The sequence below is a fragment of the Geospiza fortis genome, unplaced genomic scaffold, assembly GCF_000277835.1.
Source record: "Geospiza fortis unplaced genomic scaffold, GeoFor_1.0 scaffold12, whole genome shotgun sequence".
In the NCBI taxonomy this organism is placed as follows: Eukaryota; Metazoa; Chordata; class Aves; order Passeriformes; family Thraupidae; genus Geospiza; species Geospiza fortis.
The window spans coordinates 3,469,991-3,494,577 of record NW_005054323.1 but is presented as its reverse complement, the minus strand read 5'-3'; the positions used below and the strand labels follow the sequence as shown (position 1 = coordinate 3,494,577).

The following is a 24,587-nucleotide window of genomic DNA, read 5'->3' as shown; positions in this document are numbered from 1 at the left end:
TAGTATGAAAACAATGCTGTACACAAAGTCTGCTTAATTGATTAAGCTATCAGTGCTATGCTTAATGCATAATTGTAGTGATGCATATTGATACTGAACACATGGTCTCTGACACTTGTTCTGAAACCTGTGCAGTTGAATTACCAGAAATGGCCATTGTCTTACAGTTATAAGGTTTGAGATACTATGCCAGGACATAGACATTGTTATTTCATTCTATGTAGAATACGTGGGATCTTCATGTGTGATTACAGGCTGTAAACATTGCCATGAGATACAGGTGATGTTCTGTAATATTTTCCTCCAGTGGAGGTTTCTAAAAGAATCTGTTTGTCAAACTCTGAATGCATTGGCCTCTGGAGTGTGTGCAGCCTAACCTAGAGAGTCCTAACTACTAAATCCTGGAAGCTTTGTGGGGGAGAATGACATAACCTAGTTCAATGAAAGAGAGTGATGTATCTTGACCGAAAACTCAATCTGTAATGAATGCTGAAATAGCCAATTTTCTAGGAAGACAGGAAACCAAAATGGAATTTAAAGTGAATAGGCTGGATTCAGAGTTGCAGCAACCACAGACTGGTGTCAAAAGGGTTGAATCGAAACATTCACTAAGCAGTTTCTCCCTCAGAGGTGTTTTCAAACATTGTTAGTTAACACAGAGTCCAGAACATTTGAGCAAAATCTTTAGTGACTGGCCGGAGTAGTTGTTGAGAGTGAATTGCTTCACCAAAAGAGTATGAAACTGGATTAATGAGGCAATGTCCAAGACAGGCCAAAAGCCACAGAGTGCCTGTTCTATGGGAGCTGAATCTCTGTCATCTCATTTGCTGGAACTCTACTGGTGCATGTTATTGGGATTAATAACGTGAAACTACTTATATGAAGCATTGGAAAGTGGAGCTTTAGGTAGTATTTTGTCTCAAACTCCTTTAGAACTGGTTTCTCAAATCAGTTTTCATATTATTTCTACATACTAGAGTCCCAGGATATCAGGAGGGGAAAGCTGTATTTTTTTTATTTTGATAGTTTTTCATTCTGGGTGCCTAAGACTTTTCTCAAATCTGGTAGTCAGAGAACTAAAAATAATTCATAGAAAGAACTATAAGCTTGATATCGATGTTGTTATTAGTAATAGGAGTAATATCCTTACTGCAAAAGAGATGATGCTAATGATAATAAAAAGCTAGTTATCTTTGTTTACCATGAGATTGATTTCAATTATTAAAATACTCTATTTCTAGTAATTGCTGCACATCTAGTTGTTTCACTAAATTTATCCAGATTTTAGTTTTAGTTTGAGTAATATTTGTCAATCTAGAGCCTTGGCGTGTCCCCTGCCTGAAGAATTGCTTCTGAATGGCTTATATTTATGTCTTTTGGCATAACCAGCAAATGCAGCAATATGACAGCAGTGATAAGGAGTCTCTATCAATGTGAATGGTTTCCAGAAGTGAAATAGCTCCCTCTTTCAGCAAATTTCTTCTCTGTTGTTGTAGCCATCTTAAACAAAAAAGTTTTTATAAAAAGTCTAGGGCAGGTGGGTGGATAGCGTTTTCATATCAACAAACATCTCTTCCTCCAACAAAACTGAAGGTTGGGGGTTGAAGACAAAGATTTAAGAGTTTTGTCTATATCACTTCAGAGAAAATTGCTGACTGCATTCTGTGGGGTTTGTTTGAAGGATATTGGCATTACAGGCAGAGGAAAAAAATCCCAAGATGCAGGTGCCCTTCCTGACATGCTACAAAAACATGATTTAGACTCTGCTATGTGTCTACTCTCCTTCTGTCAACCATGTGCGTTGCTACTGTTACTTTTGTAGCAATCAAAGAAGGCAGTCAACAGCTCAGAGAATAGTTAAGGTATTTCTTTCCAACCTTCATTATACCTATGTCAGTTTTGAATAAAGGAGCTTTGTACTGGAACTTCCTCACGTTTCTTGTTTTTACCAAGTTCTCATGATTTTAAGCAATGCCTTTTCCAACTTCATAGACACTATGGCTCAAGAAAAAAATCTCCAGATGTAGATGTCCCTCCTTCCCATGCTACAACATCAGATTTAGACTGATGCTCCACTGTGAAATGGAAAAGAAGCACTAATGTCGTTCTGGGCTTTCCAGGGTTAGTTTTGTCTCTCAATTGTCAGCCTCTCACATTCCTTTCCTCTCATGTCATTGCATTCCACTTCATCCAGCATTTGAAGAGTTTGCAACATCACTTGTGAAACAGGAGATGACCAACATGCCACGTGCTGTGTATCATTCTGCATTAAGAGGAGGGACAACACGCTCAGACCAGGGGAAGATAGTGGCAGGTGTTCCAAATTTCTTGCTGAAAATGTATGAGAGAAACAAGCAACCAGGCATGACACCAGGCCTTGCAGGTAAGCTGTCACTCTCTTGAAGTAGACAAGTATGCATATTTTGAACCAAAGATTTCTATGAATCTGAAGGTGAATCAACTTAAGAAACTATGTTTTATGCCCCTTAAATATGCTTGCATATTCTTTTGAATTGAATCTTTATTAACCTTACTTTGCTTTGGGTTTCTCCCTTGACTCAGAGTGTGTGCATTAACCTTTCTGTTCCCCTTCCCTCCCTCTTTCAGCCGGCATGTTGCTGTGTTTCGACCTCCCAGTCCACATGGGCAAGGATGGCAAGCCTATTAATCGATTTCTGGCCAGCAGGGGCCGCAATTTCCAGCAAATGTTGGTTGCCCTCATTCATGAGGTAAGTTGTTGTTGGTTCTTCTTTGCTTTTTTGGAACTATTACACCTCCTTCCCTACTTCGCTATCTCTTTTGTTTATGTGCATTGAGTGTTGGTATCAGCTAGTGATGGCATGTATGAATGTATCATAGTTAACTGAAGTAATTGTGCGGGACAGCTAGAATCATAGAATCATCAAGTCTGATCCTCAGTCTACCACTGTGGTCACCCACCCTCACTAACTTGAACTTAACATGTAAATACTTTTTTTTTAAGTGTACACTGCTGAAATGCCTCTTCTGAAAATCAGAACAACAAACAGGAGCTTTGCCTTTTTCTGCCTCATGGACTGCTATACATATATGCCTGATACCTGTCATGTGTAACCAGTTGTAGGTGAATATCAGGCCAGAACAATGATGGGGCTCCTTGGGGAAACAATATCTACACCTTGCTAAGACTTGGCATTTTTTTCTCTCTCTTAAACATTTCAGCTCCCTGACCTATTAGGCTTGTGTCACCAAAACCATGCTGGTGTTGTTTTAGAAAAATGGCATGAAATAAGCCCTCAATTATTATGGAAAATAAAGTGTGTGTAATGAAGTCTGACAGAGCATTTTGAATTATGTTACTTTTGAATATCATAGTTCATCTTTGAAAATTTTGGACAACAGTAAAAAAACCCAAACAGTCCAACTGGATCTAGGGAAATTAGTGTTCATTTCCCAACTTTACTCCAATGGGAGCAGCTTTTAACACAAGTGGAAGTGTGTTAAACTCTTAAGAGTTTGTAAAATAATTCTATTAATACAGTCATTTTATATTTCTGTAGGAGCATCTTGCATGCATCTGAGGGGGTGATCTGGGTCTTGATTTTGTTTTGTGACTGTCACCCAGATATGAGGCATATCTGCTGTGAAGTTCTTCTATGATGGTACTAAAATCACTGATATCAAACACTCAGTTTTGAAATAAGTATAGCCAAGGTTTGAGTGGGAAAGTTGTCTCTGCAGAGTTTGGAGAGTTTTCTGTGTACAAGCTGAAAGTCTGACAGTAGAACACAGGCATGTGCCATGTATAATGCATGTGGACTACATTCTGATCCTGTGGCACACCCACATGGCTCCCTCTGGGCTTTGCTCTCAGGTCCTGCTTCAGCATGTTCACATTGGGTTTGTACTGGGCAACTCTCTCAGTCTTTCTGGAGCAAGCAAGCCGGTTCTGACAGAGCTGTCTGCAGCGTAGTTTGCTTGAAGTTCCCAGTCAAATGTGTGCCATGGTGAAGTTGTCTGCTTCTGGCTAATACAGTCTTCTGGCTCCATACCATCTCTCAAACTCTTCCGCTTTGCTAGCATATGCATATATGTTATCTATATAACATCTTAACAATTTTGGTCCTTCACAACTAAAAAGACACCAAAAATAATAATCATTTTTTATGGCCGCAGTAACACCAGTGTCTGGATCCCAGTGGAATTTAGGCCAGGTGTACAAGGAAAAAAGCCAGTCTGCATCAGTTGGACTGGAGTATAGAAATCCCTCCCTTGCTCTGTATCATGAAGTCAGTGCCAATAGGATTATGAAGTACTTCAGATGTAAAGCTCTTGTCTCAAACTAGAAAAATTTAGAAATCCCAACCTTGAATACTTTTCTCAAGTTATCTAACCATGTATGCAAATTTAATAGATGTTTTCCATCTTGACATATTTGCTAAAGAATGAAAGCAGAAACTGGAAATAATGCTCGTCATTATCACAGGAGTGTAAATTAGTGAATGTTTTCTAACTATTTGGAAGCTCCAGTGGAGAGCACCAGGAAAAGTCCACAGGGGTGTTTCATATGTCAGAGGAACAGATTCAGATTAATGAGTTATGAATGAAGCATCAGCTTCCATAGTATCCAGAAAGAAAAGCTCCTCACTGCATGTAATTACTTCATTCAGAGAGACTTAAGTTCTGTGACAGTGGTTCTGAAGAAAAACATATTCAATTACATTTTCATAGAAGGCATGTATGAAAGTTTTATATCAGTCAAATTACAGTGGGATGCAGATCAGTTCTGAACTTTGTTTTAAATGCTTGCCTGTTGCCCCGAAGCATCAAATAAAATCCTGGTAAAAAAATATTTGTATGTAATAGCAGTGATTATAAAATCCAGCAGCATATCCAAAATTTACTTTCTTATGTGAACAAGCTGTCTTCGTAGAAACAGAACCTTAAGATGGTTTGATGGACAAAACATGGCAGTTTTGTTGTGGAGAATGTGATGAACTGGATCAAGTTAATGAATACATAGAATGACTGGAGACAGAAATATTTTACCTAGTCTCTCAGTACTTTACCAAATTGATTGATTCAAGATGTAGTAAAACGAAAAATAAATCCAAATATGTTTATATTTTAAACCTAAACACAAAATATCTTCAGACAATGCGAACTGCACGGTCTTAGTGAAAATCTACAGTAACTATAAAATTTTTGTTAAAAAAGTCAGTATTTCTGTTTTCAGTTTACACTGCTTTAAGAGTCAAAGTTTTTTCATGCTCTTTCCCTTTGTACATAGAGTCAGGCTGGTCAGAAGAGAGTTGTTCGGGCCTTTGGCTAGATGAGAAGCAAGTCCCTGGGCTCATCAAACTAAACTCCATGCTTTAATGTTTGTTTGGTCCTCAATATTCTTCTGAGGAACAGAGTTTAACAGTAAAGACAGGGAGCCTAAACTATAAAACTGCCAAATGGGTCCAAAAAAACTGCATTAGCAGGACCTAGGCCCTTCTTATTCTTGCAGTCCTGTAGGAATCAATGTGGTTTTGCAAAGTCATCACAGTTCAGCACATCACACTAAGCCCTATGTTTTAGCGGTTTAAATTACCAGAATGACACTATTTTTGCTACCGCTTTGACTCATAATTTTGGGAGAGGGAAGAAGTTGTAGGGGTAATTCTTATAGTTACATTTTGAGTAACGAGTGTTCTATTAATAAGTCTTAGAGTTGGCTTTGAAGCATTGAGGTCTGTGTAAAGCTCTGAATAAATTCTGAGGGTTGATGTAAACATTAAGAAAATGCAATTAATTGGAGATAGTAGGCATCTACTTACTTTACCTTGAAAAAGCTCCAGCAGTTTGCGTTTTCTTAGTTAGGACTAAGCAGTCAGCACCATACTGGAATAACGTTTTTATGTCTTCAGTGGTTTGATCTATGCTCACAGCTATAAAATAGGAACCTAAAGGTTGTGTATCTGTCTGTATCTCTGTATGCATAGTTGCCATTATTGCACTTGGATTTTGGCACCTGGGGAAGGTGAGGGGCTCGAAAATACCTGTTTCATTTTGATGAGGTTATTTATGTGTAAAACTGTGATGCCTGGTATTCTGCTGCCAAAAAAAATATGATGTTTGTGTGCAGAGGAAAGATTTTCTTCTTATATGTTGTAAAGTCTTTTAAAACATACAAATAACAAATACCTGGGTTTAGCTGCCATTCAATCAAACAGTAGCAGCAGCAAAATGATAATTTACTATTCAACCTTAATGGGCCATGCTTATTCTATCACCTAGGTGCTATTCTAGCTGAGGAATTGGATGCATCTGTGATATCTGTCAGCAGGATCAGATTAAGATGCAGAAGGGTTTTTTGATGCTACTTGAACAGGTATTTCACAGGAAGGAGAAAATAGGATCAATAAACTGTGGTATGTTTGAAATGCTGGCTCTGTTGGTCTTTAGTGGTCACTGGTGAGTTGAAAGAGGAAGATCATCATTCCCCTAGAAATGGGGATCTACTTTTTGATTATTAAACAGAGCTTTACAATCTCTCTCTGAGGGGACATGTAAGTTACTGTAGTGACAGTGGTCAGAAGTATAGACCATGGATTTTCTTTATTCCTATGGCTGTACTGGAGCATGCTGTACAAGAAGTCTCCAAATATTGCCTGTGACTGTTTCAGGTTTTGCAAGTAATGCTTCATAGAAATTCATAGGAACAATTTCTTATCAGATTCACTTAATCTGTTGTGAAAACAATTGGTAATGAATAGTCACATATGTTTACATCGTGTACCATATATTTTGATGGTTCTGTTCATGTGTGTTTTGGGTTGGAGTTACTAGGCTTTCAGCTAGCTGTCCATCTTCTTGTTCTTTAGTGGAGATGGAGAGGACAGTTCATCCTGCATGAAAAAGCACAGAGGCAGATTGCTATTGGCAGATCAGTATGGTAGATAGTGGCTTTGGCACTCTGAACTGGTGTAGAGTTTTTTTTAATGGAAAATGGTCCTGCCTTTGCATGTTTCTCTATCCAAGTGCTTTCAATCTGTTGGAAATAGCACAAGTTACTTTTTCTTATTTATGAGTCATATTTGCAGGCACAATTGCAACAATAAGTTGCAGAAGTAAGTTATGCAGTATTGATTACTTCCTTACAAGTAATAATCATATTAGGCACTCTGTATACTCGTAGAAGACCCATTCCCTGCATATTTTTAAGGTGTGTTCAATTAGATGTGCTGTGATGATATGCATCTTTGAAAAGTGAAAAGCTCCTTCTGTGCTTTTCTTTCCTGGTTTGGTTTTCATGTAATCAAGATACTGAAGAGTTTATTCAAACCTCATATGTGAAGTACCTTAAGATGAGAATTGGATTTTCTGGAGTAGAATTCATTGTACTCTATTCTTCTGTGCCTAGATGGATGTAGTTATGGATATGAACTAGTTTGTGCTGGTTTCTACTACTGAATTTACTGAGCTTATTTCATTCACTGATAAAACAATATTCAGAAATCAAGTTTCTGACAGATTTTTGTTTTTCTTTTCTTCCGTCTACTGTGCTTTAGAGAAAGACAATTCTTTTTCTCACAAAGAAATGCTAGGGGGTGCATTTGGAAGTATATACATTCAAGTATGATAAAAAGAGCCTCGAAGCAAAATTCAAAATTAAAAGAGAGGCTGTTTCACTATTTCTTTGATACAGGTACATACTGCTAGCCTTATTTATGAAATCACTGAGGTGGCACTTTATTTATCTCATATGCAAGCAGGGATATATGTCCAAATACGTGTCTAAACATTTCACTGACATAAAGGTGTATCCCAAACACATACAGAAGTAGTATCTCCTGTGGTTTGTCAGCATTACTGGTCTTGCATTTTAACAACCTGGTCTATGATTTTGTGCCTTTTCAAGCAGACATGTTCTTCTGAAGCATCAGTTGACAGGCGCAGGTTACTAGCTCCAAGTTTGTGCCATTTCTTACTGCCTCAGATATCATGTTGGAGCTCTTCCTTAAAAACTGCTTGGCTTCTTGGTCTGGCCAAGTGATGTTCCTAAGAAAAACTCCACATCAATGTGGCAGTGTTCCACAAGCACTTTTCCTTAGTTCTCAGTTCCCTTGAGCCTCATTCCCTGCACTCCCCACCCAGCCAGTTTTTTCTTAGACATAAATTGTACAGTTAAAAAACAATCTGAACTTCACTTGTCACCTTTGCCTGTGGTTGCTAGTATTAATTACTCAACACTTAGTCTAGTTGTTGTTACCCTTCATATCCAGCAATAGATGACAAGTAAAGGCTACTGGTTTCCTGTACTGAGGTAGCAGGTTGCAGTACTGCTTATATGAAAATCTTTAGCACTATGTCCAGTCATTTTCAGTTGTAGATGAATTTTGAATGTCCTTTGTTATATGAAGGTGTTCAGTTCCCTCTTTCCTTCCTCATATTCCACATACATGCAAAATGCTTACTGCCATTAAGAGAGTTAATTAATGAAAAGCACCTCAGCAGTTCTATTGTCATCAAACACATACACAAATTTTAGGTGTTCCTGGTAGACCATATTGTCTTAGATGTTTGAAATGCTATAAAATGCCTAAAGCTTTGTAATTAATTCCTGCATGAATATTGTATATTCATACAGTATTTTGCAGGCCTGTTTTTTTTGGCTTTCACAAGTGTGGATTTCATGGGGAACTTCACAAATCACTACAAGACCAGTTAAACCTGAATCACAGACTCATTTAGGTTGGAGAAGACCTCATTGGGACCAATCTTTGACCAGGCACCACCTTCTCATCTAAACCATAGCACTAAGTGCCGCATTCAGGCATTTTTTGAACACCTTCAGGGATGGTGAATACTCCTCCTCCCCGGACAGTCCATTCCAATGCTTAACAGATCTTTGCATTAAGAAATTCCTCCTGATATCCAGCCTCAGTCTTCCCTGGCACAGTTTCAACTATGTACTCTTGTCCTGCCCGTAATTGTCTGAGAGAAAAGACCAATCCCCACCTGGCTACACCCTCCTTTCAGGCGGTTGTAGAGAGCAGTAAGGTCCCGATGATCCTCTTTTCTCTGGGCTACATAGCCCCAGCTCCCTCAGGCAGTCCTAACAAACAGGACTTGTGCTCCAGATGATTCACCAGCTCTGCTGTCCTTCTCTGGACATGCTCCAGCACCTTGGCATTCTTCCTGAAGTGAGGGGCTCAGAAATTAAGACAGGATTAAAGGTGTGGTCTCCCCAGTTCCAAGGACACAGATATAATCACTTCCCTGGCCCTGCTGGTCACACTATTGTTGATCCAGCTCTTCTTGGCCACCTGGGCACATGCTGACTCATGTTTAGCTGTCTGTTGACTTGCAGAATTAGACTATATAGTCTAATGCACAAGTCTAAAATAGTTTCAGAGTAGAGGCCAAGGGGAAGACTGGACTTGCTGCAGGTTCCTCAGGAACCCAAGGAAAGCAATTCTAATTGGAACCTTGACTGCTCATAAACTTTTGGAGGAATTGATGGGCAGACATGAGCAGGAGGTGTGAATATAATTTTAACTAAAAGGAAGGACTAGTGTTCATTAGTCATTATTAGGATGAGATTTCCTGGGCTTTTACTACAGGTCATATTTGTATTGTCTACAAGATGGAGTATGTTATCTTTTTTGATTGACTTTTAGAATGTTTTTATTTGTATAGATGTATTAGTACTTGTTCACAAGTCTTTCAGGTTCACTGAAAGCAGTGGGCATAGAGCTTTAGGATGGTCTTTTGTTTTTTGTTAAAAGGGCCAAGTGAAGAAAGAATACTGACTACGTAGATAATTAGGGGCATGAAATAGAGATGAATAAGCAGGAAGACTCCGGAAAATAATGATACAGGGGGAGGTCAGTTATTTATCTTGGTTAACAATTCTGCTTTTAGAAACTTCTAAGATCTTCACAAACTGTGAAGAAACATTTGCCAGTGCTGCTAAGTGTTGTGTTTATTGCCTCATACAGTTTCACTGTCTCTCTGGGATCAATTACTTGTGGCACCACCTCAAGCAACCACTTTTGACTAGCCTGGGTAATGAAGTTGAAAGGAACTTGCTGTGGGTAAAATCAGAAAGGAGAATAAAGTACATGATCATTTTAATTTCCTACAGCCATGTTTAATGGGCCATGGAAATGAGTGAATGTTTGTCTGCAAATCATAGGCTGGAGAACATAGATTCTGCATATATTGGACTTAATGTAACTGCTTCTAACCTTTCTGGTGTGTTGCACAGGTTAATATTCAGCCTTCTGAATGGCACCACTCCATACTGCTGCCACAGACCTGGTTAGGATTTATGAGTCGAACCTACAGTGCAGTCCTGCAGGTAATTTTGAGGTATATATTATTGTGGACATTAATGCTTATTCAAGTGGTATGGGTTTTAATTTTACCAGCAAGAGCTGGTAACTCATACAAGTTACAAAAAAGTAAAGCTTGAGGTGCTTGATTATAATATTTATAAGAAAGAAATAAAAATGTGTCTTCAGCTACTGACAGCACAGTCTGGGATACTTTGTAGAAGTGCAGTTTCTATTTACAGTTCACGTTCATGCAGGTTTGTTCATGTGTCAGCTTGCAGAAAGTGTCAATTTTTAGAATTTTTAGAAGATTAAATATTAGCTAGGGCTCTAACCTATTGCTTGTGTAGAAATTTGGAAATAGAAGTACCATAAAGGAGACAGAAGCTATCGAGGGATGATTCATTAAAAAGAACTTCCCCTTAAATCACCATGTCATTCTGCTGCACTGTAAGAGACTCCTCTTTCAATTTTTTCAGCCTTATCTAATAAGAAATATCTTAAATTCTCTCATTAGGTTAGCTGACCTGGTATCTAGACCAATGCAGTATAATTTGATTTTCAACTGGAAAATTATCTAAAAAAGGTTTAGCAAATAGCTTCCTTCCAGAATGTTCTCTTTGTGCTAATAGAAGGGTTTATTTCTTTGTATTTCCAGGCCACATCAGCTGTTTTCAGCACGAGCAGCTCAGGTTGCTGAACAAATTCTAGAAGCTTTGCTCCTTGTTTTGCTGTGCAGCAAAACATACGCTTCTCTCACATTTCCAAAACAATTTTTATCTTGACCATCAACAAAATGCAAGATCCTCTACCAAGCCAACCCCATTACAAAATAAGCAGCAACTATTCAAATTGCAGGTTTAGGTGTTGGGGGACATTGTCTCTTGCATTTAATTACTTTCCTATTTTGCTTCCCTTCCAAGGCAAGATTTCACACAGAGCATGTACCAGATTTTTTCTAAAGGATCAGTAGGATTTCTTGCCATTTTACAGGACAGTAGAGCCTGTGTTTGTTGCTTCTTACTTAATCCTTACACTTTTGTAGTACATTTCCTCAGAGGTGGCCAAAAGACACTGCAGTATAAGATGAGTAGTCTGGATAGTACATAATTGAATGTTTCTGAGCTGCTATACTGCCTTCTTTTTAGTCAGTGTGTTGATGTACTCTTTTAATCTCTGTGGAGGGTCACTTTTTGAGTGAGACCTGGATTGTGATGATTCACTGTGTTGTATTTCCAGGTTGGTATGTACATCCAAACTACAAGCATTCAATACCAAAAAATGCATCATATGTGCCTGTATTTTTTCATTTAAGGCTTAATAATCTGCTAAGGAGCAGTAATTCACAACCTAAACAAGTTAAGTTGCAGTTCTCTTGACTGGAGACAGAATATTAAAACAAAGCTGCTTTGGATATTTTTAGATAACAGGTATGTTACAACATGTTACAACATGTTAGAGGGCAGAATCTATATCACCTCTTTAAATGCAGAGAAAGAATGGTGTAGGAAATCACAGGGAGGTCAGAGTTATGTAAAGTAAAAGAATGAGGAATTGTGCCTTAAGTAGAGCATCAAGAAAACAGTATTTTGCTGTTAGAATCCATTTTAGCTATCAGGCTTCTAAAGCTCACTCCCTGTTTGTTGTAGCCCTTCCCAAGGGAACTTGGCTCTTCATGTACTAGATAGATACCTCAGTATTTGTGGTCATTTATGCCATCTGCAGTTTGTTTTTCTTACTCAGAACAAAAAATTATGGATTCTTCTCCTTAATATATTGTATATTACAGTGGGATCCCCTACACAAAGCAGTCAAGGTCACTTATAAACTAGCCCTTAGGTTAGGCTACATGTGTTACCTGAGTGTTCTCTGAGGAAATCTTATGTAAATAAAGCTTATAAGATCCATTTTTGACTTTTTTTGCAATTCTGCAGGGGAGGCAGGCAGAGCTGGAGATGCAGTTAAAACATGGAAAAGAGGATCCTGAAGAGGTGCAGTACAAACAATTTACAGCCTGGCTATGGTAAGGATGTGCCTGTGTGCTCCTAACCACTTGTAGTGGCAAGTAAGGGGACAGAGGAGGACAAGGCTTTAAAGCCTATAATTTTGCAAGTTTAAAGACTGTATGAGCACTAATGAAAAAAAAACTTGAAACTCAGCAACAACAAACCACCAGATACAGTGACCATAGTGGGAGAGGCGAGTGGAAAGAAGGAATATTGGGTAATTGTAAGGGTTTCCATATGCATGGGTTACCCTCTGCAGAGCCTGAAAACTTTGTAGGGTGAGCAGCTGGAATGAGAGAAGTAATGCCGTGGTTTTATAGGATGCTAAAGGAGAAGGGTTATGCAAAGATAAAAAATTCCTTCTTGAGAGTTTAATGAGCTATTTCACTGAAAATACCTTGATGAAAGAAATGCAAGTCACAATCTGACAAATGTCGTGGTGGACTGATGCTAAGTTCCATTATTGACTGTGAGAATGTTGTTTAAAGCAAACACATGATGCACACCCTGATCCATATTCTGCACTAATTCTGTTGTTGTTAGGTGAGAAGTGTCTGTCAGTCAGGATTTAGCCATGTACGTGCATGGCCAGGAGAAGAAGGTGCAAAGTGGGAGGCTTTACAAGAGAAAAAACTATCTATCCATGGACAGTGTAAATATCTGGGTTTGTGCTTGTTCGTAAGGGTATTGAAATCAAAATATGTACAAAGCCAAAATGCTTTTTGTGTATTTCAATCTAAAAAGTGTCTTATTAAGTCCCACTCAAGAGGAATTCAGAATTTGTTCTGAATTCTAGCTAATTCTGGAATAGAGGCTTGCATTGTAAGATCCAGAATGCTACAGTGTCGTAGAAAAGTACTTTATTAGTGACCGATCCTTCTCTTGATAGGGTATAAAAAGGCCTGTAGCAATGCTGCTTTCATAGATTTCTCCTGAAAGAATTTCTGTTCTTTATTTCCTAAATGGTGATAATGTAAACTATGTCAAAAGTGAACAGAATTCCCTTTATCAGGAAAATAATCAAAGCAGGAAATTAACTGGAGCCCAGTAGTAGCTTTAGTTTCTTTTCCAGTTCACAATTATTTGCTTGGTTCCTCAGGGCCCTAACTTCAGCAGCCGTTAAGCATTTTTGTTGCTCACTAGAGTTAACCTAATTGTGGACAATGTGGTATAAACTTTAGTGTTAATCCTTTATTATGTAAATTTTGCAAATTTTTTGGTGCAATTTTGCATTGGTGTTTACCAAGTTGTAAATGCTTCTAGTGTGGTGGCTTTGAAACTGTGCAAAAGCAGTGTGATTGTGAAGATCTGGGTAGATTTCTTTGAAAGCTTGAGTGTATCTCAGTCTTACAACATACAGCTCTGTTTTAGACATGCATTTTCAGTCTAAAGTTTTTTTATGTAGAATGACATTCATGGCGATGACGGAATTGTATGTTGTAGAATAGAGGATCTCCCTCCTCATCCACACCTTTCAGTGTAGGAGATTGATTGTGTCTCTACTTCAGTCTTGATATGAATGCAAAATGAAACAATTGAAAACAAGTAGCCTGTTATAGATCAACTAGAATAATGTGTAAGAAATTGTAACCACTCCTATGGCTTTAATTTAAATTGATTCAAGTTTATATACCATGTTGCAGCATAACTGCCTGTAGTGGTTTCCAGAAATAAAGTGTAGAATAAATTGCAATGGCTGTCCTTTATAAAGCATTCAGATTTCATTATGCTAGAACATAGCACAATGATCTGGAAACTTATGCGTTTGATGTGCTCCAAAAGCATATTTATGGCTATTGCATGAACCAGCATTTTACAAAGAGTGGTATTAAGTCAAATAAGAGCCCTTTATAAAACACTGGGTGTGCACATGAACCTGAAGAAACTTGAGGTGGTGCAGAAGTTTCTTACTGATTAAATGCTTGTAATTATTTTGTACTGTCTTCTCATTGGCTGATACAGTTGTTAACCTGTAGATCACACACTCGTGTAAGACAGAAGAGGAATTTAGCTGAGTTCACGCTATACAGTAATGAACATGGTGTAAAATCTTTCTGTTCTCTTGCAGGGTCAGAGATATGTTGACCGATGTCATCAAAGGTGCTTCCAAGTAAGGACTGCTAAATTACTACAGATGATGTTTTTTCCCGTATTTTGAATAAAGACTGGGACACTGCTCCTTTTCCTCCTAGATCTTTTAAAGATGATTTTTGCCTTCATTAAATTTAAAGCATCCGGGTTTCATGAGTGTGTGGATTTAGAAGTTTCTCTCTGAGGTACATAATAAAATGTTGCCTTTTAGAAGCTTAGGAAATTATTTAAGGCAAAAGATACTGAGAGATTTCAAAGAACTTAACTAAGTACCTTGTAATTATTTGCAAGTACCTCTTGTCTGAGGAGGTAGTTTCACTGTTCCAAATGATGACATTCCACTAAGACTCATGTTTCTTGTTTTAAAAAGCAAAATAGAACTCCAGAAAATACTTGTACTGTGATAATGACATCTTTGGATCTGGAATAAACGCCAGGTTGGCAGTGTAAATATATTTTCACAGCAGCAGTCAAGGAAGTTTTTAGAAATTGAAGACTGATGCAAAAAGTCTGCTGGCCTCTAAGTGGTCTTATACAGTCATGTTGTTCAGGTGCTTTTTTAAAATGATGTAAGAGAGTTCCATCAGGATTATATCGCAGTTTGTTTTTCTGGGAATGACTAGAATATCAACATACTTCCTTATACAAAACCGAACACAGTTATGTTTTCTCTGTTTTTTGTCAGATTTTCTTACTAGAGTTCCTTAAAGTTTGCAGTGTCATAGAAGTGATGAATCCTATCATTTTCCATGATGGTAGTGGTTTTTTTTAGTGTAAGGAAATAATAAAAAACTTTTTTTTAAGCTGATAATAATGGCTGCTCTGCTAAATCTTCTCATGCTGTGAAGTGGCATCTTGCAATGAAGTGGCATCTGCCTCTCCAGCATTCTTCATTCGAAGATGTTTTTGTTTTGTCCTCTATGGAAATGGTACTAGCTAAGACCAACTGCTGCATTTCTGTGAGTGCTACTTGCTTTGCAGGGTAGCATTGCTTATTACAGTGGAAGAAAGCTTCTGTTTTTATACAACCTTGTGTGTAGTAGCCTTTATATAAAAGACAGACAAGAAAAAAGAAGACTGAAACACTTCATCCCTCCATTCTTTCTCTAATTCCTGAAGATGAAATGTATCAGATTGCTGCTGAGCTAGAAGAGAGCCCGATGAAGTTGCTAGGGGCAAAGATCTTCGCTCTTGGATCATCTGTAGCATAACTTTTCTGCTTTGATAAATATGTTTTGTTGCCAGCATCTCTACCATGTTTCTTAACGGTTTTCTTTTTTCTGTTCAGAGACAGCCCAGTGGTGAAAGGAAACTCTATTTTTGCTTTAACTGGCCTTGCAGTTGCTGTAGCCAAATACGAAAGCAGCCTTTCTTCAGACTCTGAAGGGATGCCTGAGGTGAGTAAATCTGGGAGAGGGTCCCTTTGTGGAATACAGAGAAGTAATATGACCAGGTATTTGGGGGGGCTGGTAAGTGCATGTGAAGTACTTTACATTTTCAAGTTCAAATTTCATCATACTCAGTGAATGCCGTCTGTCAGATTCTGTGGTTCCGAAGCAGGTAGAGTATGCATGTGCCTTGTCTTAGGAAGCATAATGTCTAAATGGTCATTTATTTCGCCATTTTGACAGATGAGAAAGAGGTCACTCTATGGACACTGAGCCAGCCAAACTCTTTTTTATAATTTCATAATTTTTGGCTCTACTGAATAGTACTTGTTCAAAAGTAGTGTCTGGAGAGCCAGCGCTGACAAATAAATGATGCTACTTACACTACATAGGAATGACAAAATAATCTCATCCGTGATGGATCACAGCTGGAACATCATCAGCTGAGCTTCTGTTTAGGTAGAACTTGCTTTAAGAAAAAATAATGATGACTATTTGGGTTTGATTTTTATAGACAGAACCTGATTTTATTCCTATGAAACAATGGATTTCCATGGTGACGGAGACCCTCTTGAGTATTGTGAATAGCCGCTACCAGCCTAAAGGTCAGGTCTTCCCATGGTTCTACCAGGTATGTGCTGTGGTACTAAAGGCAAGGCAATATATCTGTATTTCATACATGGAGTTCTAATAATGAAGTTTTCTGGTTCTGTTTGAGCTGTAGTAGTTGGAATAGTGGAAAAATCAAGACTCTTCTTGCTCTTGTTAATTTTCTTTCATTGTGCTTTCTGTTTATATTTGTGTTTGCTTGAAGTTTTTGTCTTTATTATCAAAACGGTAAAAGCCACATGCAAGGAATATCAGATTGCAATGCATCTGTGCTGCTGTTTGCTCTATAGGTGTTTATTTTAAATTGTTCAAATGCTGAGTGTTGTTGCCTGGAAAAGGCATAAGAGAAAAAACAATGCTCTCTTTTATGTTTTTTTGTGTTTTTCTAGAAATCTTACTCAGGTGAAAATACTGCTAGTATTATAGCTCGAACCTGTGCAGCCACAGCTTTGTCTCTCCTGGTGCCAATTTTCATTGTATCATGCAAGGAAAAGATTGAGGAGGTCCTGACTATGCTGACTGAAAGGTTACCTGGGAAACCAAATGCTGATGAGTCTCAAGCTGTTCAAGTCCACATGGGTCTCGGTTTGGGGATGTTCATCTCACGTTTATATGAAGAAAAAGTCAGGTGAGAACTGCCATATTTAATGTAGTTGCATAGGTAACTTCCTTTTTCCTCATGTGGCCTTAAGCTCTGAGGAATTAAAGTATTTACAAGTCATAGGCAAATGATTCTTGAAGGGTTTTGTGATGTTTCTTAAATGGTGCCTCTTATTATCAGTCTTCTTTCCCGCCCCCCCCAACAATTTAGCCCCCTCCAGAGCTATCCTACATATTTTGTCATTCCTTCAGGATAAGTGACTAATTTTCATAATATCCTAAGGTACAAAGTGCAAAGCAGTCAGCTAGAATAACAACAGATACTCTTTTCAATGGGACTAGTTACGCTGGAAGACATAGTTGTAAAACAATTCCCAGCGCTCATTGGCTCCTTTGTAAGTGGTGCTCTGGACATGGGACAGTGTTCACTTACATCATGTGAGTTACAAATGTCAAGATGGAAGTAGTGTAATGAGCTGTCTTTAAAGCATGCTGTTACAGCTGTGTTCACAGCACACAGGTGTTCTGAAGTTGTTAGAAAATGCTTCCTTTTCAGAAAGGTTGGCCTCAGTTGCAAATTTCTGGTGATTCCTGAGAAAATAAGAAGTAGGTTTGACTTTATATTCCTCCAGAGTGTTGACTGCTAGGGATTTTTCCTTCTTGTATACCCATAAAAAAATTTTTAAATTAGTATGCAAGCACGGGTACCAAACACATTTGATTGTCATTGTTAATTTGCTCCATGAAACTAATGTTTCTAAGGCATCTGATTTTGTTAAAACAGAAGCACTGCTGAGTTCTAAGCTTCATGTTTTGGTGTCTTGATGCCTTACTGCCACTGACTCAGTCACATAATTTGGGAATGGACTACCTTTGGATGTTAAGTCAGTGGGACAACTGAGGTACATACAATCATTAAAAGACCCTTAAAGAGAATGAAGTTACATCAGCCCAGTATTTTGGAGTATGTGAATCAATATTTTGGGTGTTTGTGTTTGTTTCACTTCTGTGGTGAGGGATGTTAAGTGAATACATTTTTCTAACCATTTCTTGCAGACTAGTTTTACTCTTTCACTGCCCTGCGTGGTTTGAAAGCTTAATCTTACACATTCTTCAAAGCATTGGATTGCAAAAAATCAAAACTCATAGGAATGTAGCTATAGTTTATATAGTTTATATCTATAGATTATAGATCTAGTTTCCATTAAAGATGTCCAGTTCATTATGAAAATTGAATATATGTTTTATAAGAGGGGTGTGCATATGACATCTTTGGAGTGAGATATAAATGCGTCTTTTTTATCAGTAAGTTAGGCAATGAGGTGGAGAGAGATTGAGAGAGCTAATAGTGTGAAATGTCATGAATTTTCTGCTTATGAAAAGTTACACATCTAGATGAGATGATGTTTATCAGATTCTTCCTTCTACTGTCAGGCATTGGATCTTTTTTTTTTTTTGTTCCTGTTTTGGTTTGGTTTCGTAGTGATTTACCTGGTCAACAGATGAACTTCGTTCTGATGAAATCCCTGGATGCGTTGGAGAACTGCTGCTTTGACACCAGTCTGGAGTACAAGTGAGTTTCCTTTATTACTGGTGATACTTTATTTTGAACTATACCTTTTAAATTGACACTTTCTTCCTTAATTCTACACAGAAAAGTATGAGAATAGGACAAGGAGACAGCAGGTTCTGAGTACTTGCATATAATCACCAGTTCAGGCAGGCTGGAAAGGCCCTTTGAGGTATGCTCTCTAAAACAGAGTCAGTCACAGACTTTGCATTGCTTAAGTTTTTACAGTTAGAACTTGAATCTCCTTAGACAATAAAACACGTCAGTTGCCATGAAACAGCTAATTTAGCATGGCAGGATGTTTCCTCCACAGTAGTCATTTCTCTTTCAAATCAGGGAAGGAACTGCAGTATCTTGTGCAGCTCAGTGTGGGTGCATAAGGTTTTTTTCAGTTTGAGCATTACTCTGCCCAGCTCTTCACTGTTCAAAAGAAACAGCAATAATTCCCATTTGCCTTTGCCCTCCTTTCTCCAGTGCACTTCCTGGAAAGCTCTGAGGAGTCATAGCTGTGCACCATTGGGCTGTGAACCTGTGCAGCTTAGTGAGGATTTCTGTTGCCTTTTGAGTGGCATAAGGTGAGACACACAGTACACAGAGACTCTACCAGCTGCACCCCTTTGTCGTGCCTGTTGCTGTTGGTTTGTGCAGCCTGTTAGCTGGAGATTAAAGCCTCAGAGAAGAGCCAAGCCAGACTTTTCTGGCAGCAAGAGGTTGCCAGAAGAATATGAAACAATGGCAGGCAGGAGAGGGAAGATTGAAGAGAGGAGAGTTTTTTGAGCTATCTGTGGGTTTTAAAGGGTTTTAAAGGTGTCTAGTACAAGTTCTCTCTGTGAGCAAATAATGTTAGAGCTGTAAGTGTTGCAGAGTTGTCCAAGTTTTGCATTTCTACTTGTAAACTGCTGTTCCAAAGGAAGGTCCTTTCCAGCCTTTTCATCAGTGTGACAAAGGCATGATCAGCTGTGAGGCATGAGCATTTTCACCAGTGTTTCACTCCTGCTAAATCGGTGATTTTCTTTTTCACAAAAAACAGGCTGACAGTGTTTTGAGCATAGGTCTGCTGAGCAGTGCAGGTGTGGCAATCAGTGCTGTCCACGCTCAGGCTGCACGTGGTAGAAGGCAAGACTTCCTGCAGCCTGATGCTTTGGCAGTAAAACACTTAAAATGTGCTAGGAAATCTGAGATATCATGTAGATGAAATGTACCTAATACTCATTTTATGTAGCTCACAAATATGATAGCCAAGTGAGAGCAATTGTTAGTTACAAAAAGTGGAGCAGAGAAGGTGAAGTTTTATTCTTGCTTTAGTGTCCAATTATGTTTTAAGTTTTTATTAACAGTGAATAACATAAAATACTATAGCTCTAATGAGAAATCTGTTTTTTTTCTATGTAGTTTTGTCAACAAACAGTAGTGTAAACTTCAATTCAGAACTCTTGTATATAAGCCATGTCTTGTTTTATTGGCTAGTCATTAATTCAGATATACCAGTTGCTTAAAAAGGTTTGTTTGGTCTTTGCTGAAAAAGATATCACTCCCAAGACACCCCTCTGTGTCTTCTAGCCATGCTCAATCATCCTTAATCCCCAGTTACTGTAAAATATTATCTTAAAAATATGACTGAAGTTATTCTCAGATGTCTCTTTTTTACCTGCCTGAGTAAAAGCAGCAGCTTTTTTTTTTCCTTGCTATTTTTAAGTTGGATAGGAGAATGCCTAAGATCCTAGCCATGTTCATTTGACTGCTTGCTGCTTGCTACAAGCAGTGTCAGGGAGATGTGCATGGGGGAAAAAATCATCTACAAATAAGAGCAGTTGGGGATGTGTGCCAGTGAGAGATCATGTTGAGAATGAAAACTGATGAAATAAGTGTCTGCTATGTTTTAGTATCTCATGATGGAAGCCAGAACTGTTCTGACAAACCTGATGACTTGGAACTTGTTATGGAAGCACATATGCAGAATTTAGTAAAAGATCTTTGGTCCAGAATGGAATTTCTGAACAAAAATCTGAAAGAGAGGTGGAGACTGTGGAGATGTTTGTACCATTGCCCTATTAAATTATGTCCTTTGAAACTATGTTCTTGTTGCAATTTTAAGTATCCTCAGCATCAAACAGTTAGTTGTGCTGGATATGTCTGTCCTGACGAAGCTGCTCCACTGTAGCATATGCAAATTTTAGTACATACAAGTTAGAATGCATACCTGACCATTCCTGTTAAGAAATGCAGGTGAATACCTTAATTTCTTACCTGACTAAGAAAGCCGTCTTAGCAGTTGTCTGGCTTAATGACTGATTTTATTACTTTTGCAAGTGAAACAGCTCTTGAAGGAGTCTGACAGCAGCAGATGCTAATACACTCATTGAACCTGCAATTAGTATGTTTAATTGGGATTTCCTAGTTTATACTATCAGGACACACAGAAATTTGGATTGATACTTCCTTTATACTAGTTTATGGTGTTTGTTGTTGGGGCTACTGGTTCTTCAGAGACAGAAGAAATAGTGAAGCTGTATGTGTAGGAATTATTATTTAAATAAACACTTTCTTCTTATGCTCTTCTTTCATCTGGTGTTTCTTGAAAATTATGTGTGAAATAAAAATCATTTGCAAAATTGACTGTGGTAATAAATTATCTACAGGGCTAGTTATCAGGCAAGGCCAAGAGGTCTTCTTACCCACAAACTTTATTAGGGTTTAAAGGGAGTTCAGAGCAGCCAAAGCATACTTAATCTTTTCTCTTTTGTTTTCTCTTAAAGCACTGGGTGTATTTTAGGAGTAGGACTTGTTCTTTCATATATGAGTCACAGTAGCCAAACAGAATCACGAGTGCATGCTTCTGCTTCGTTGCGAAAACTCTACAAATACTTGGACAGCAGTGAGGACCAAAGCAGAGGAGTCCAAGAGGTATGACCTATTTTATCACAAATTTTAAGTCTTCCTTTTATTTTATTTCCTCTCTTTAACAATTACAGTCCTTTTGCTGGAACTTTTTTTATCTGTGATACTAGAAGGCTTAATTTCTACTTTTTCTTTCACAATATACAGGTTTATGTCTGCTGGGGAAAAAAAGTGATAATAACAGCAATAATAAGAATAGAATAATGTGTAATCTTGCAAAGACATTAAGAAACTGCCTGAAAAGATAACAGACATGATCCTTTAAAGGTCTTTAATTCCTTAACCCCAAATAAAACTGTTGAAAGTTGGATCATGAGTAACTATGAATATGGGTCTCTTACATACAGTTGTTTACTGCTCATCTGATCTACTAAAAGCAGACAACAAGTTACTCTCAGAGAAAACTTAAATGCTAATACTTCATCCTTCAATATGCCTTCTATATATTTCTTTGAAACTTTGTGTCACTAGCTAGTGTGAATTTTGTACTTGTGCATGCTGCTATGGCCCCATTTACTATTTTCTTTATGTTTTGAACACTTAAATTGAGCCCTGCATTTCAGGGAGTTTTTTTCCAGGATACATCCTGTAAGTTTTGACATGGTCCATGTACTTAGCCTGTAACTCTTCAGAGGTAAAACTTGAGAATGAAAACTGATGAAATTCAAATAGTTTGCCACAGAAAACAAAAATCAGAACAAGCAGATGTTTTGCATGAGAAAAGCAACGCTGTCTGTACATGATACATGTAAAACTGGAGCGGTTGAGCAGTTGAGTTGCATAATCCTCTGTTTTTCCTACAGGAGTCAATAGAGATTGATAGGATGATTCTTTTCCCCCTGTTGGTAGTGTTCTGAAAGCTCTTTATTAAACATCTTCATAGATGGAGTTTTATTTTTTTTGGCAGTACATATGTGTTGGGGATTAGCCTTTTGCAACTTACAGTTCATGCATTAAAATTACTTACAGCTATGAATTAATTTATGTGTCCCCAGAGATCTTCAAGTGCATTATTGAAATTAAACTGAGTTCAATACAGCAACTTCTGAGATGAAAGGCAGCAACTGTTTAACATCATGAGACAGTTTGGGAAGAAAAAGAAAACCTACCCTTTGCAATTAAAACCTCTGTAAGGATTTGTAGAGATGAGTAAAATTTGGGCAGCGCTCTAGGATGAGTGCTACTATATGAGATGCACAAGAGGCTCTTTCAGAACTGTAGGTGATTTGCATATAACCCATTGGCCTGCTGCAGCAAAAGGTACAATCTGCACATTACTAGCTAGAGGTCAAATTGATGTCAATCCTGCACAGTAGGTAGGAGCTCTCTGCTTCCCTCAGGGTCATGTGTTGTTCTGCTGCTTAACTTTGGTACAGAGGAGGTTAGACATTTGGCACACTTGCTATGTTGGTAGTTCAGGCTTCACTTATTCTCCATGGCTAAAGCAGAAGAACAGAAAAGCAATGTTGCTGGTGAATTCTTCTGCAAGGATAGGAGGCTAGTGTTGTGGGATGTGTGTGAGAGACAGTTCTACGTGCTCATTTTCTGGCCTGGCAGACCTGCTTGATGGGAGCACAGCATGCTGAGTATGCTTACATAAATAATGATCAGATACTTTATTTATTTAGAGAATAGCTAAATTTGTGTGGAAGGTCAGGAGTTTGACCTCTGTAAAACCAGAAGTACTTTGAAGCTTTAGTTGTGTTTGTTTAACACAAAAATGAAGAGTCTTTCAGAGAGGGAATAAATATCTGAAAGTATAAACTGAAAATATTGCATCTTTTCAGTCATGCTGCCACATTATTCAATGTGACCATTGTTACAGTGAGCTTGATTAGACACTAGTTAATGGAATAAAATTTTTTTCAGGTACTTGCCTATTCTGTGGCCTGTTCCTGTGTCTCTGCTTTCAGTGTTGGAATCATAGAAGCAGCTGAGGCTGAGAAGGCTATGAGCAAGCTACGGACCTTAGCAGAAAATAATCAGCAGGTAATAATTCTGTATTTGGGCTTTGCTTTAGTTTTCTTTCTCTCTTTATCTGTTTAATATTGGATACTGCTTTTCCCAAACTGTAATTCAAGACAATTATGTTGCTCTACTTTCATCATTAACTAATATTGATGAATGTATTTTGCATACCACACAATTACTAAGATTACCACTTGATTCATTAATGTATATAGCAATTACCAGACAGTGAAATGAAAGCAAGTTGCATGTGTTTGATTGCATTTAGAAGAGAAACTGTTACATTTCATGTCTTTAGTCCCTGTATCTTGCCATTTTTTGTCTCTTTTATGGCATATTTCTATAATTTCTTTTTCTTGGTGGGAAAATACATCAACTGTGCTGTTCTGAATTTTTGATGTGCCTGAACCACTGACAGTGCATAACCATAAACATAGCCACAGCTTCCTACAGGTGTGTGTTTCATCCGTAGTATCCTAGGGTACCCCTCAAATTGCCAAGAATAATCTCAATATTTTAGTGCAAGTTCTTTTCTGGTTAATGTTTGCCAGGAAATGAAGGAGCCGGGGGAGGCAACCATTTTGAATCAAAGCCTGCTATTATATTAATCAACTATTCAAAATGTTTATCTGAAAAATAGGAAGTCAGAGCTAACTACCTGTGCTAGAGCTTTTTATCTTCATGTCAGAAAATCTACTCTAAAACCAAGGCTCTATGTGTCAAAGATTTAATCTTAGAAAATCCCACGTCACTTGAAATAAAGTATCTGGTATTCTAGACAAAGACCTTACCTCTAATTGTTGGGAAATAATAAATATGTGAGTAATGTTTCAATAATAACTGTATAAAAATACAGATTCCTTTGTAAAAATCTGTTTTTAATAAGTTCTTTTTCACCCTACAGACCTACAGTTTTGCTTTAGCTTTAGGTGCAATAGTACATGGATTGTCAGCTTGTGGTCATGGGAAAGCTGAAGACCTAAGCAACAGACTAATGCCAGCCTGGATAAAAATTGTGCTTGCAGAGGTAAAGGAGTTTCTATGTATATCCTGGGTTTTGTACTTGTTTTGTTGGTTTAGGTTTTTTTTGCATAGGTGGGGGTAGAGGAGGTGGGGAAGGGATGGTGCGCAGTTTAAAATTAACAGTAAGAAC

General features: G+C 38.0%; 1 protein-coding gene across 1 annotated transcript in view; it reads left to right on the top strand.

Moving 5' to 3' along the window:
- The window catches only part of FOCAD (focadhesin), an 87,837-nt gene that overhangs the window by 48,643 nt on the left and 14,607 nt on the right, over positions 1-24,587 (top strand). Inside the window, exons 19-30 of the mRNA XM_031056887.1 lie at positions 2,195-2,383; positions 2,608-2,729; positions 10,238-10,330; positions 12,239-12,327; positions 14,379-14,420; positions 15,690-15,798; positions 16,304-16,420; positions 16,788-17,026; positions 18,482-18,571; positions 21,325-21,472; positions 23,336-23,455; positions 24,339-24,461. Of these exons, the coding sequence (XP_030912747.1) occupies positions 2,195-2,383; positions 2,608-2,729; positions 10,238-10,330; positions 12,239-12,327; positions 14,379-14,420; positions 15,690-15,798; positions 16,304-16,420; positions 16,788-17,026; positions 18,482-18,571; positions 21,325-21,472; positions 23,336-23,455; positions 24,339-24,461 (1,481 nt within the window). The remainder of the gene's footprint in view (positions 1-2,194; positions 2,384-2,607; positions 2,730-10,237; positions 10,331-12,238; positions 12,328-14,378; positions 14,421-15,689; positions 15,799-16,303; positions 16,421-16,787; positions 17,027-18,481; positions 18,572-21,324; positions 21,473-23,335; positions 23,456-24,338; positions 24,462-24,587) is intronic.